Genomic DNA, 15,008 nt, shown 5'->3' on the forward strand with positions numbered 1-15,008 from the left:
GATTAAAGGGACCATGCCACTAGAGTGGAGTCATGCTGTCCATGTTTTGATTTCGTCATTGATTTCTATCAAGTTTCTCTTTCTCTCTTCCAGGTTTTCATTTATTAGTACAGGATCATTAAATATGCTTGTTCCTACAAAGCTATTCCTCGTCATTTCTTGTTGAGACTTGAATTATTCATTATTAATCCATTTCCAGTATCTCAGTGGTTTATTTTTCCTTGATTTTCATGTTTCCAGGATAGCTTGCTGTGTTTTGCTATTGAGCAATATCTCACATAGAAACATACATATACTCATAGGCAATATGCCGCAGATCAGATGTATGTGTGGACTGCTTAGTGGTGACATCACAGTACAATACGAACATTACAAAGGAAAAATATTTATATCATATTTTGTGTGTTTTTTTAATTTTGTTTGTATGGTCTCAATAATGATACATTTTGAGAAAAATCTATTCTTCAAGTCCTTGAAATAATAATGATAACAGTGCAAAGATCCAAATCATATCAACTTCCAACTTATATCAAATTAGGTAGCTTCAGAGGGTTATCATGGTTGCCTTCCTTTCATTTTAGAAATCATTCAGATTGAATCCTTTTGTCAGTCAGCACACGTATATGTAGGTCTGAGGGATGAACAATCCGGTGTATATCTGGCATATTGGCAGCCTGAGGTTTACAGAAGTCGGTTCTGGCCACAGGTTTTGAATCACCATCCTGGAAATGTCTGGTAGGAGAAACACGACAGTGGACGGCCAGATTTACTCCCTCTCTTACTAATCACTGAGAAGCTGCTGCAGTGCTTTCAGTGTATCCCAGCTGCTTCTAGAGCTGTTTAGTGTCCATGCGTACAAGTGACTTATGCAATCATAAACATTCAGTTTGTTCGGGATGTCACATATGAGGGATGAAGTAAAGAACAGCAGAACTATTATACATTCATATAACACTGCAACAAATGCTACCTTTGAGATGAAATGATTGTTTTTTTGTTTTTTTTAGATTACAGTGTATTTTGGGATTAAACAATTTTATTGTGAAGCTTCACTTTTATTTTGTCTAGGGGATCTTGTAGTCTTTAACGAGATCAAAACCACAAAGCTGGACTTCAAACAAAAAAAGTATACAGTTCAATACTCAGTCGACTTGCTGTCGATGATGTTGTTTTGGGATCGTTTGTCCAATGACTCACAATGACAGTATCCCTATCCCTTTTGTTTTTTAAATGAATACAGGCAAATAACACATATAGAGTCATAAAAAAGACACAAGTAATTACTTTTTTTAAATTTCCTCCTTCCAAGAGGAGATTTTTTTGTGTTAAAAAAACAAACTACATAGGCCTATGCATATCTTTGGACAAAATTATATTATAGTAATGATTTTACCTAACAGAATAATTGTATTAAATATCTGGGTACAGTTGACTAATGTGACTGATGCTGCTTTGCATGGGATGGTTACATTTGTCCAACCACTGAGATTATTCTGATCCTTTATTTCCCCTAATATTTAAAGAGCAGAAAACCGTTCAAAGCCTCGGTTTAGGAGTCACATCCTCTGTCGTGACTTGTGAATGAATGTCTGCTCAGGAGTCATAAGTGCAATGTTTGCAGATGTGGTCCAGACATATGCTTGCATCTGTCTCCTCTCCATGGGATTGCTTGCATCCTCCCACCACCACCACCGTGCTCAGCTCGAGGGAAAATCCTGCAGTGCATAAAGTAGGCTACAGGCTTTTTATTTTTATCTGGTCAGAATGATGATGAAACCGCTGGTTGTATTATCCCCCTCCCCTCCCCGCCCTGCGCTGCCTCCAGTTTGTGGGTTACTGAAAGATTTCACCAACCACAGATAAGAAGATTAGAGAGGAATTAATGGTATTCCTTTGTCATTATAGGAATAAATTGATATTTGGTTTTAAATCAGAGGGTGGGGACAGTGGGGAGCAACATGTTGTGTCAGGAGACGTAAGCGGAGGGATGGCACAGTGACAAGCACACTCGACCAAGGGGGGATGCCTGCCTGAGCACTGGAGCTAAGCACTGGATATCTCGACTGATGTTTACCATGTTACAGGAGATGAGAGAGCAGGATTGTGCAGTAGTAGCCGGGTGTGTGCGTGGCGGGGCAGAATGAGTGCTGCGGCAGGGACATGGACGTGCCATTAGAGGACGGGGACAGCTGTGGCATTCCCTGGGCGAGACACTGACGCAGTGGGAGGAACGTTTGGGTTCCTCTCGTCGTTCCAGCCCCAGCCTAACCATGAGAGTGGCCCTCCTGGCCTTTAGACTGATGTGCTTGGCCTGGTTCTGGCCTGTCACCCAGCTCAACGGCAGCCACTTCCCGAACAAGAGGAGACACAAGGAGATGTACATCGGAGAGAACACCAAACAGAAGCACGGAGGGTGAGTTAACGTGGGTTTTCTCATATGATGTGTAATTGTGGAGCTTTTGCTGTTAAAATTGAGGGGTGTTTTTGGCACCTGGCAACTTTATTTTGAGTCTTTTCTGTGTGCTACTTTACAATATTGGCACAAATATGGTTGGAAAGGTGAGAGCAGGTGATAGGGTCATGTGAGGTGAAAGGTGATTGTGACTGAATTTCCCTTTCAAGAAAAAACGATATTGAATTTATTACAGTCTGATCACTTAGTAATGGAAAATGACAAATTACATAATTTTTGGTTCACGTTAATCACTTCATGAGGATTTCTAAGAAGACAGCTGGTCCCTAGAATAAAACCCAACTCAGGTGCAAGGTCACCTCATGAGACAGATACAAGAGAGGCCTCACAATATCTCCGTCTGACCCAGTTACAACCATGTTAGATCAGTGCCAATACCCTGAAAGTAAAAAAAATCCCTTTCATTTCATTTAGACTGAGGCCTTCACTTCTAATCAAGAGTGCTAAAGTCCAATTAACCATCACTAACTCCCTCGACCAGATGTCAGTCGTGCTTTAAGTGTGTGTCCGTGTGTTAGAAAGAGGAAGATGAAGCCACAGCAAGAGTTTCTACGCCAGCTGTTATTTGTTCTCTTTGGTCTTCAGACGGGTGGATCTAAAGATGAAAAAGATGGACAGCACCAAGTCTATGCTAATTAAGTCTGAGCAGCTGCTTCGGATTGAAGACCATGACTTTGCAATGAGGCCGGGCTTTGGAGGTAAAAAAAACGAAAAACACACCTGATCTACCTATCTGTCTGTTTAATTTCACCTCTTCTCTCTCTGTTTTATTTTTCCTCATTATTTTGCATAACCATGTGCTCTCCTGGCTCCCTCAGTAAGGTTAATGTAGGTTACTGTGCTGTCTTTGGTATTACGCCTGCCAAAAAAAAACCCCTTAGTGACCTAGATTGTCTGCCGTGTGAGACAATGACTGCAGCCAGTAGTACAGATAAAATAATCTGAACCGCGTACCTAATTCTGTGGGGGAGGACAAAAGCCTGCTGTTAGAGGATATAAACTGCCTCAAAGCACGGGGTTGGATTTTTGTTTTTTAATTTGAGTGTACAAGAAAAAATGAATATTCATCAAAAATTTACAGTCAAATCACAATCCTTTCCAATTTCCCCTCGAAGTCAACTTAAAGGCTCCTTTCCTCGGGTCAGTAAGGGTTGTGGTCTAAACAAGTGGTTGTGTGGCTGATTTGGAAGCTGTGAATGCAGCTCAGTAACAGTCCTGTCTGAGAACAAACCTGACTCCAGGTGAGTCTTAACTCTTATCTGCTGTTTAGTTACAGTAAGACAAGTTACACCATATGACACAGGAAGTATTCAGTCTTATACAAAAACCTTTACATAAAGCGTCTACAGACACACATTGTGAGGGTGTTGTCCTGTCAGCAGTTGACTGTTGAAGACTTCCTGCATTGCTGTGTCACAGTCACCTCATTTATCATTTTGTTTTCTTTGTCAACAATAAGGTCTTGCAAAACCAGCAGTGATGACTGAGTGTTTTGAAATGTTTGCACCTTTATGAACTCCCATTCTAGTTCCAAACTCACATCAATATATCCATCTGCTTCAGTCAATAATTAGTTTTGTGGATACCTTCAATCAACCTGTCAAACAGCTCGTTTTGTTTAAAATGACAGATGTAATGGAGGTGAAGAGTAAACATTTACTTCCAATTATTCTGAAAGCTCTTGACCATTGAGATCTTTCTGTTAATTAGGGTACCAATACCTTAAACATTAAATTTCTTTTAAATTACAGCAAATTTACATATTGGATTCTCCACAAAAAGTTTGTGTTGAGAGCCTCTACTTTAATTCTCAAGTATTATTATTATTTTCAGAAAAAGTTAAAGTGAAAATAAAAGACTATAAGATTATATTCTATGATAGTCATAACTTAATATTATTTGCGTTGGTTATCTTTGTGTTGTAGACGTACACATATTTACATGTTTGACGTTATGTAGTATAAATGTTTATGTGTAATTCATTTTAAAAAAACAACAACATTATGTTCAAAGACTTTTCAAGGACTTCCTGGCTGATTCCCTTTAATTCAAGGACCAAACCCTTTACAGCAGCTCACAGACAACAATTAAAAGAGAGAAAGGCTTGATTTTGTGAACACCTCTCAGAAACAAAACATAGCCTATTTATGTTAATTTAATACAAAAAACTATCCAAATAACTTCAATTTTATATTTGTGTACAAAATATATAAAAATCAAGTATTTCGAGAATCTGGGGGAGATCCGGCGATGAACTGACCCTGTTTGAGTTGACGGTGTCTGAATCATGAATGTAATTAACGCTCATGGTCAGATTGTTTCATAAAGCCTTTTGACTTATAGTTGATCTCTTTTCTCAGGATTGGGTTTAAAGTCTGTTGATACCCGAAAATGTCATGCCAGTCAAAGAATTGAAAGAGCGTCGGTGACCTAACGTTGTAAAAAAACAAAAAAAAATTGAACAGGACCTCCAGAGCCCTCGCTGGCCTGATATAATCCCTCCCACCTCACTACTCCATTGTTATGGTAGACTGACGGTTCTGAGTGCTTACCTTCATTAGATAATGGCACAGAGGGAACGGGATGTTTGCAGCACACATCATACGTTTACAGCATTCTGCCCCTGGACGATGACATAAGCATATTTATGTCAACATACAATATGGTGGCAATAATAGATAAAGCCTTTAACATTTCAATTTCATGAGCAAACGCTTGGGTTTAGTCATGCAGACTGCTACGCTGGTTTGAGTGCAAGTTGAACCTCTTTGGCTTTTCTTCTTCTTCTTTGTTCTTTCTTTATCTGAAACATGCAACACAGCCACACACAGCCTCTCCCTTTGACCCCTTTTGCACATTTTCTCACAGTACTTGTGAACTAAAACACTCACTGATAGGACTGTAAGTGTCAGTGATTGTTCGTCTTAATGCATGCTGGGAAAGGCTTTATCGAAACAAGCAGTTAAACAAACATTAGCTAATGAATTAATGGGTGTTTTGTTAGTCAACTTGGGTTGTAGACTAGCTAACATGCAAGATATTTATATCCATGTAGGTTGTTGTAGTGAGCCAGAGTTACTCCCACAGGCCAGATTTCACAAGTACGTTAAAATCAGCTTTGGATCTTCCGCTGTCTAATGCTGAAAGACTTTGTTAGTGTTTTTCCTTCACTAAAGCTGAACCTTAACGTTAGACATTATATAACTGTTCTCAATCTATATGGTTTTACCAGGGGAGTCTAATGCAGATTATGTGTGCAGTACAATTCACTGTCTTCTAAAGGCATATGTGTATAAACCCTTCAAGTAGTTTGTGGCATCTTATTTATGCCGTCTGAGAGAGCAGCTGACCTGTAGTGCAGTTTTGTACTCCACTAGATTTTTTAAAATTAAGTTTTACATTTTTGTACCCGAGTCAAGAGTATTTCACCGATACATTCAGTTACCCTAAATCAGTCAAATAGTACTTAACTTAAATTTTTACAGTCATCATATGTAGAATTTTACTGTGAATATATAAAAAATAGGTAAAATTCATGGCAAAATACCACAATGTCTAATACAGCTATATTGTGTTTATCACTGAAACAGACTGTAATTAGATTTACAGAATATATGCTGATTTTAAAATGTTAAAATTACGGTAAACAAGTTTATATTATAGTTGTTATTTCAAAAGCAAATTACGGTAAACAAGTTTACAATATATCTGTTTTTTATTGTAATTCACTGTGAACAAAACAGTTCTCAACTGTGAATTTTACAGTTGCCAAAAAAAAAGCATACCATAATATCTAATACATGTTGTCACCGTATTTTTACGTTTACATTTTTGCAACCACAGCTGCTGGTATTTTAGCGTAAATAATACTTAATTCTTTTTTTAACAAATTGAAGACAAAAACTTAAGACATTTTCTGCATATTTGGATTTTATTTTAGTTTGTTTTGTAAGTACACAATATCATTTCATTAGTTTTCTTTCTGTTTCTCAGTCAACTACTATCTTTTTTTACAAATTGTTTTAGTTGTTGGTTTAGTTTTAACTCTGGTGACGTCGCTGTAGAGATGAGGATGAGGATTACTGCTTCACCTGAGGGGTTGTGTATGAACTACATCTGTCAGTTGTGTCTAACTTATGAAATTATGCGATTTTACCATATTCATTAAAACATGATACGACTGCATCTCTAAGCTGAGTCATGGTTAAGAACTAACATGATGCCGGGGTCATCACTTTCATTTACAGTTTGCCTCCGTCATCTGTAAAATGTGGCTTATATCTTATAGCTCAGCAGTGGGATTTAGACATATAGATAATCTGTGGCAGATGTGCTGACAGATGATTCATGGAGGAAGTGATCCAGCTGTTGGTTAAAGCTGATGCATTACAACATCTGACCTTTTGCAGGTTCAGCTATTCCTGTCGGCATCGACGTTCAGGTGGAGAGCATTGACAGCATATCTGAAGTTAACATGGTACGTGCTGCTAGGATCTCTGTTGTCTAACCGCTATATAGTGTCTTCTTTCAATGTTGGGCTTGAGCACCACTGTTTTGTTTGTTTTCCAGGACTTCACCATGACTTTGTACCTGAGGCATTACTGGCAGGACGATCGCCTGGCCTTCCCCTCCAGCAGCAACAAGAGTCGGACCTTCGATGCACGTCTTGTGAAGAAGATTTGGGTTCCTGACGTGTTCTTTGTCCACTCTAAGCGTTCTTTTATCCATGACACAACCATGGAGAACATCATGCTGAGGGTTTATCCTGATGGTAATATTCTCTACAGTGTCAGGTAAAAATTAAAACATTGAATTTGCCCTCATGTCCCAATATCTTCATCACTTTGAAGACATCATAATGTTAATCTGGGATCTGATCTGGCAAAATTGGATTCATTTACTCTGACTTGTGTCTGTTACACAGCATCTAGCTAGAGTTTGCTAACTTTAGCTAACATTAGCCACCAGAAGCTACTTGTCATACCAGCACAAGAATGGCCGAAGCAGATAAAATCAGTATATCGAGATATTGAAAAAGGTGCTTTTTATTGCATATGAATTTAGTTTTATACTTGTAAGAGGAAGATTGTGCCATCTCTAGGGATGAGCGAGTACACCCTTATCTGTATATGTTCAACCAACTACATACAGAGAGAGCTGCAGGGATGATGTGTTTTTGTAGGCTAAGTCAGAAGTTAGCATCACCCTGGTCCCCTTATCAAAAAGCCTATGGGATTTTTCCATAGGATTTTGGATTATTGCAGGAACAAAAGTTCAGTAGTAAACACAAGTTTTTGATACTCGCACAAGTAAAAGGCTAACGTTAGGCTATAAACAAACTACATTGCAGTCTCAGGACTTCAACACCACCACAGCTGAGCTTCCACTACACTATACTATACACACTTTACTATAAATATATCAATCTACTTGTTGGAAAATTAGAGTTAGAATAGTTTGCAGCTAAAGTCCACCTATAACGATGGACTTGTGAGTAGGTGAGTCTCAATGATCAGCATAATGTCGTTTAATGTCCATGACAACTTCTGTAGCTGTTGATTCTTTTAATCCTAATATTGACATACGTTGATTACAAGTTGCTATTATCATTATTATTTAGAAACAGCCTCAGAATTTAACTTCAGATCAACCATATATCCATATAAACCAGTTTTTATAAACTCAAAGGAATAAACTTCCCTGATGATACTGGTAAAGTGAACATTAACCTGATCAGATCATTTCTACTTAGTCTAGCTTTAGATTTAAATGTGCATATTAATCGAATTCAATGAATCACGATTTAAATATTTAAAATGCTTTGAAAAGGATGTCAACCAAGATATTAACCTTCCGTTGGACTGTTACTGTGAGGTTTAATGAGAGGAATATGAGAGGGTGGCTGGTAAGCTTTCAGACTACATTCATCATATCCATTTCAGCCACAGATGTCCATTATATGGCTTCATCCCTAACAGCTTGCTGCAGCCACAGTGCCTGTCAGCCAGTTTTGCTTTAAACTCCATTTGACATCTTGCTGAATTACTGCTTGGTTTATGTTGGCGTCTCTTTAACTGTGAGCTGTGTTTTAGGATCACTGTGACTGCACTTTGCTCGATGGACTTCAGCAGTTTCCCACTGGACACACAGAACTGCTCTCTGGAGCTGGAGAGCTGTGAGTATCAAACTACAGATGGGACAGTGCTTTTCTGTGAACGCCTGAAAGCAGTTTTTAAGAGGAATTACGCTCATTTTGTTGCATTAAACATCCAAAATCCACTTTACATAATGTGCTTGCTTGACATGTTTTGATGAAAAAACATGTTACACAACCTTTGCACTGAGTTGTAATTTAAAGGTGACGCCGCAGAGCTCACTGAATTATTAAACAGAACCCATGTTGCAGGTCAGGAACACTATTGGATATTTTTTGAGTTGTGTACCGATGGGATGAAAACACACACTGTAGAGCTCACAGTGCACAGTAACCATTACCATCTTATTTTAGCATGGAGTGAATAAATCCTAATCCTCAACCGGGTCAATCTGTGTCCGTTATACATGTCAGTCTCTCTGGTGCAGGATTTAGTCTGGATTCTTTTTTCATTCCGTTCTGCTCTGAACTCGAAGTTGATGATAAATGACGATAGAGACTGCTTTAATGTAGAGTTCGGGGATTTTTGTATTTCTGTATTTCTATTTCTGATTACATGGATAAAGCATGGATCCTGGTCTCAGAGGGGAGTTGGGAGTCCCATTTCTGTGCGCTCTCTCCTCCACTCTGAGAAAAGCATCCATGGCTCTTCAAAGAGAGGCGACATGTGAAGGTGTCGTTTCCCCTCCATCCTTCTTCCCTAACCCACCCTTCTCCCCTCTCTTGAAGATGCTTACAATGAGAACGACCTAATGCTCTACTGGAAGAACGGGAACGATTCATTAAGGACTGACGAGATCGTGCTCTCGCAGTTTTTTGTTGAAGACTTCCAGCCTTCCTATGGGCTTGCCTTCTACAGCAGTACTGGTATGTGAGGTGGGAGCTTTGGGGCTCTCTGAGCTGTACCCGGTTTTGGAAACAACCAGAGAGCTCCTGATTTTATATATATATATATAAAAAACCTACTGTTTCAGATGTTTATATAGTGATATATTTCTTTACCTTCACATCTGCTGGTAGCTACAGCAAACACTAGTTTATGGTAGTCTGAGGTTCATGAGTGCAAATAAATTGATGACCTCTCCTCCACCTCAATGAATCAACTCTGACTGTCTCTTTGCTGTAACACATTAACACTTGGAGGTCCCTTTAAAGGAATACTTCAACATTTTAGGAAATACAACCCAATCACCAGAATAAATGTTGACACGTTTCTGCAAACTAAGGATATTTTGAAACCTTACATTTCTATATGTCGCAACTTTACATTTCTTTAGGTTTCTATTTTATGTTGGGACATTACTGTGCTTATGGTCTGATTAGGTTTAGGCACAAAACCTGCTTGGTTAGGGTTAGTAAAAGATCATATTTTGGCTTCAATATCTGTATTGGTCGCAATAAATATGGCTAGAAATTGACGCGAGGCCTCCTTAAAAAATGTCCAGTGGTGCCACACTTAAAATGTTGAAACACCTGTGACTCCACCACCATCCCAACACCTCCTGATATGAAAGTCATTAGCATGTAAAGTAAAAGTGACATGGCATGTATTGTAGAAATGTAAATATGGTATGTAGACCTATGACATACACAAATTTGAACTGTGTTTTGCAGAAACCCACATGGGTAACTGCCAACATTTCATGCTGGTGAATAAGCTGGGGAAATGCACTAATTGGCAATCTTGATAAGAGTTGAATGAGAAGATTGACAGCACTCTTATATCTCTCAATATGAAGCTAGCAGCTGGTTACCTTAGCTTAGCATCACAAATTGGGGTAGGGGTACACAGTTAGCCTGACTTTGTCCTAAGGTAACAAAATCTCTAAAGCTCGGCAACTAGCACTCTATTTTTGTCACCTCCGGACAGAGTCTGGGTTGTTGTTTCCCCTTGTTTTAAAGCCTTTAAACGAAGCTAAGCTAAACTGACCTAGGCAGCTCATATTCAAAGGGAACATATGAGAGTGGTGTCACATTTTCTCATTTAATTCATGGCAAGAAAGTGAACAAGGTCAGTTTCCAAAATGTTGAACTTTTCCTTTAAATACTGTACTTAACAGAAGTGAAGCAGAAATAGGCTACCGATTCCCGGAAATTTGATGATAGACAGAGATAAAGAGCGATACCTGAGTGTGTGTCATCATGTCCCTTTTTACGGAATTAAAATGTGAAGTAATATCGCTTTATTATTCAAACAGTCTAGAGTTGTACGGCTGAGCCCAGTCTTTTTCTACTGTCACATTTCCAGTGTGAGAAAGACAGATAGGAACGGGGCCAGGGAGATTTTCTTCTCAGTGTGAAATAATCTTGTGGGGATGTATAAGCGCCAAGAGGTTGTTATATAACTTCAGCTCGAGACAGATCCGCCTGAGAAAAAGATTACTCAAGGTTCTTACTGTAGATCCATCTTGTACATTCTTAGATTCACAACTGACACGATCCTGTGCAGGTTCTGGTGCATCAATTCTGCACAGTGATTGTCTTGTGCTCTGCTTCCACTCACCCCGCCTGCTCCACCTCCACCTTCTGTCCATTTATCTCTGTTTCAGGTTGGTACAATCGGCTCTACATAAACTTCATTCTCAGGAGGCATATCTTCTTCTTCATGCTTCAGACCTACTTCCCCACCATGCTGATGGTGATGCTGTCCTGGGTGTCTTTTTGGATAGACAGGAGGGCCGTGCCTGCCCGTGTCTCTCTGGGTACTGAGACCACATGACAATATGACCATTTACCTCGCAGCAAACAAAACACTAGTTCAAGTCTAGCTGCTCTGCTGCTTTCTGGTGCACATCAAAAATACAGTATGAAATTTACCTACAAATAAACTGTAGACTCTGTGGTAACATGACCCCACGTTACAAATACGAGTATACTCGAAAACTGCAATTGCATTAGGTATCATATTCATGTGTAGACGTTGTACCATGCAATTTGGATATTTAATTGATGCTATGCTGATTGGTTACCAATCCACTGAGTACGGTGGTGTTTCTGATCTGGTGGCTGAAGCAGCATGTACCTAGAACTTATTGTCCCAGGAACAATTTTTCAAGGAACAAGAAAGAAAAGTTCCTTCAGCGCTTTGTTGTCTGTGTAAAGACGTGACGGTTCTGCACATTTGTTCATAGACGTGTGAATGAGTGACAGTTGTTCTTACACAACACTTTTAGGCACAGCTATGCAACAATAATGTAATTGGTTGTCATAAATCCATCTGTCTAATGCTTTCTCCTGTCACGCCACGTTAACGTGTCAAAGCAGAGTTATGGCTGCTGATTTTTAAAAATGGTGGCAGAAATATAACGCTGCAAGTGCTTGTGTTATGTGCGAGGCAACATATTTAATACTCATCATCTGTTGTACTGGTTCTGTATGCAGGCATCACCACGGTTCTGACCATGTCCACCATCATCACTGGTGTCTCAGCCTCTATGCCACAGGTGTCTTACGTCAAAGCCGTAGACATCTACTTATGGGCAAGCTTCCTGTTTGTCTTTCTGTCCGTCATCGAGTACGCCGCTGTCAACTATTTCACCACAGTGGAGGAGATGAAGAAGCTCAAGAGGGCGAAGGTCACTCATATTGAGTTTTTTGTGGCCGCGAATTTCTCCTTAAATCCCATGTGACTTGTGTGACCCACAGAAAATTCATTCCTGCCATCTGGAGCACGCTGACCTCAAAGCCTAACTCTCCTCTCCTCCCTCTGTCGCTGCAGGTCCCCAGCTCCTACAATGCCACCCAGGCTATGGCGTTCGACGGCTGTTTCCACGACAATGAAATCGACCTGGCTTCTTTCCCAGAGGCCTCCAGCACCCCGAATACAGAGAGGAACACCCAGTCTCGAAACTCCACTGTCTCTGGACCCACAGAAGGCACCAGGCTACGCCGAAAACACCCTGTAATACAAAACCTCAGCTTCATCATGAGCAACAGCTACATGATCGACTCCTACTCCAGAGTCATATTTCCCATGGCATACCTGCTCTTCAACATCATTTACTGGAGTATGTATGCATAGTACATAAACTATGCATCAGAACAAACAGGATTAATTTTTGACTTTTCACCACTATACAGTGTAACACCAACAGGCTGCAATAAGCTCAAGTTTGCACAGAGTCTGCTGACGAGCGTAGATATCTTCTCTCCAAGAAGTATTCGGCTGTAACTTGAAGGAAATTTGAGATCAGCTGTTGCATTGAATGACTGCTTTTTTTTGCAGATGTTGATGTGTATTTTTGGCATGCCTGTTTTATAAGAGAAGTTTTAATCAAACAAATATATTTACATTTTTATGATTTTATTTTATTGTTTGATCTGACACAAAGTATTAAATTGTGCATTACTGTACAACATCTTGAAAAATAAATGTATGCTCTCTCAATGTGTGTCAAGCTATATATTTGCACACTTGTCTGGAAATCAAGTATGTTCACCTCTGTCCACATTTATGTCCATTTTCTCTGAGCATTAATTGACTTTTTTGGCCACTTGGAGGCAGCGGAACATGAAGTAAACATTTTCTTCATCTTTTAAGTTGATGTTGTATCCAGAATATGCCAATCGTCATTTATTTAGAGTTAGGTTCGTGTCTCGCTCAGGGTGGGACGCTGGGACGCTCAAACGCTGGGACCGTCAGTTTGTTTAGTTTTGTTAGTTTCGTGATCAATCAGGAAGTGGTGAAATGATAACAATTTGTCCAACATTTATACGACTTTATACGACAACCCTCGAACACAACACTACGACATTTGAGCTTCTCACCCTGAGCGTGATGTTAGAGGAAAGTGGCCCCTGTGTGAATATGGTCTATAACTCTTTTTAAGCTCTGTTTTTGGGCTCGACAAACTCCTGACAGAAATATACAGCTCTTTTACTGGCTAATTGCTCCACAATGTTTATGGGGCTCGGTCTGTCTGCAGTTTGCTGGATAGGGATGGGAACAGTGAGTTTTTAGAGCTTTTTGAGATGAAAAAGGCTAAAATGAGAAACTTGTTTCACATACAGGTAATCGTGTGATCCATTGTTTATATAAAACTATTGATTAAAGCTGCTTTACAGACTCGTTGTCCATGTTGGCTTAGAAGCTGAGTATTTAAACGTCATCATCAACAATAAAGCATCATTTTGTAACTTTTTCACTAACTTTTTTCACATGTTGATGGTACAGTGTGTTGTAACAGGGTGAATGGTGTCTCTGTCTCAGCCACTCTGCCCCCCATCACTTGTTTCTGCATGTGACTTCAGTGAGAGGGTAGGATCACAGCGTTACATACATGTTTACTTCAACACAAGTTTTCATCAGTGTTATGATATAATGAGTGTTTGTAGTTAGCACCTACTGACTGTTACAGAACTGGGATTTGTATTTACAACAGTGGTGTTGCACAAAGAAACTGTTGCTTTAAAACAGAGTATCAAATCAAGTATTGTGATGAAGCACCACGACAGAGGTTGTTTTCTCAACTAGTTACACATAAACAAGTCCATTAATGAATGTTTGGTATTGCTTATTCCATAAATGTCTCAATGGGACACCAGTGACTATGATTTAATATCTCTAATAGTGAAAAGATTATTACATTCATATATGTATGCTATTCTCAAATCCCTCGTATCTGCATGCTAGAGTATAACAATAATAAATAAAATGGACCATATTTTAAACAAATTTATGTCGTTAGTAGATGAGGGTTGGAGAGTAGGAGGAAATATGGCGAGCGAGGATTACGTGCCATAAAGTCAGTTGTATTTGCTTACATAACCTGGTGCTGTGGCACATGAAGCCAGCAGGACGTCCACTTCATCAGAGCTGATTGATGGTTAATGTGATGAACAACTACAATGAAGAGGTGATGAAACATGACCTGTTCAAAAGGCTCAGTGGGGGACCATGATAAACTGCCACATGCGCTATGTGCACCGATTGGTGAGTATTTGCCTTTTGTGTTGTTTCTCTTTAAAAAAAAAAAAAAGCCATTTTAAAGGAATCGTTAAATAAAGCAACCTCGTGCTGTCAACAAGTTAGTTGAGAGAGCTTTAGAGATGCAGGAAGGCAGATTTTCAACCTCGGGATAGTTTGATTGCTTGGATATGTTTCAAGTATCTATGCCAAGCTAAGCCAACTGTTTCCTGGATACAGCTGCAATTTTAACAAACACAGGAGTGATATCAGGTTTCTCATGTCGGGGCAAGATAATAAAAGCGTCATTCCAAAACATGTCAAACTATTCCTTTAAGGTAAGAAAATTAATATCAGTCTGCTCACTCAACTTGTCAGATCTCCAGGCCTCTGTCTCCCAGGCTACACAAAGGCACAGATAACCCACGGCTACAGGTTACAAACAACCTCCACTGTGTGGTGCCAGAGCGTCAATA

General features: G+C 39.5%; 1 protein-coding gene across 1 annotated transcript; it reads left to right on the plus strand.

Annotated features, from left to right (window-relative positions):
* Positions 1-2,270: 2,270 nt before the first annotated feature.
* Positions 2,271-12,918, plus strand: gabrr3a (gamma-aminobutyric acid type A receptor subunit rho3a; the record flags this gene model as incomplete). The annotated part of the gene is made up of 9 exons (XM_084373728.1): positions 2,271-2,413; positions 3,059-3,171; positions 6,883-6,950; positions 7,043-7,266; positions 8,566-8,648; positions 9,357-9,494; positions 11,177-11,329; positions 12,009-12,202; positions 12,346-12,918. 9 exons carry the CDS (start codon positions 2,271-2,273, stop codon positions 12,646-12,648), a joined length of 1,419 nt encoding a protein of 472 aa, XP_084229854.1. The 3' UTR covers positions 12,649-12,918.
* Positions 12,919-15,008: the final 2,090 nt, after the last annotated feature.

Source organism: Pagrus pagrus (genome assembly GCF_965226575.1).
Source record: "Pagrus pagrus genome assembly, chromosome: 14".
Classification (NCBI taxonomy): domain Eukaryota; kingdom Metazoa; phylum Chordata; class Actinopteri; order Spariformes; family Sparidae; genus Pagrus; species Pagrus pagrus.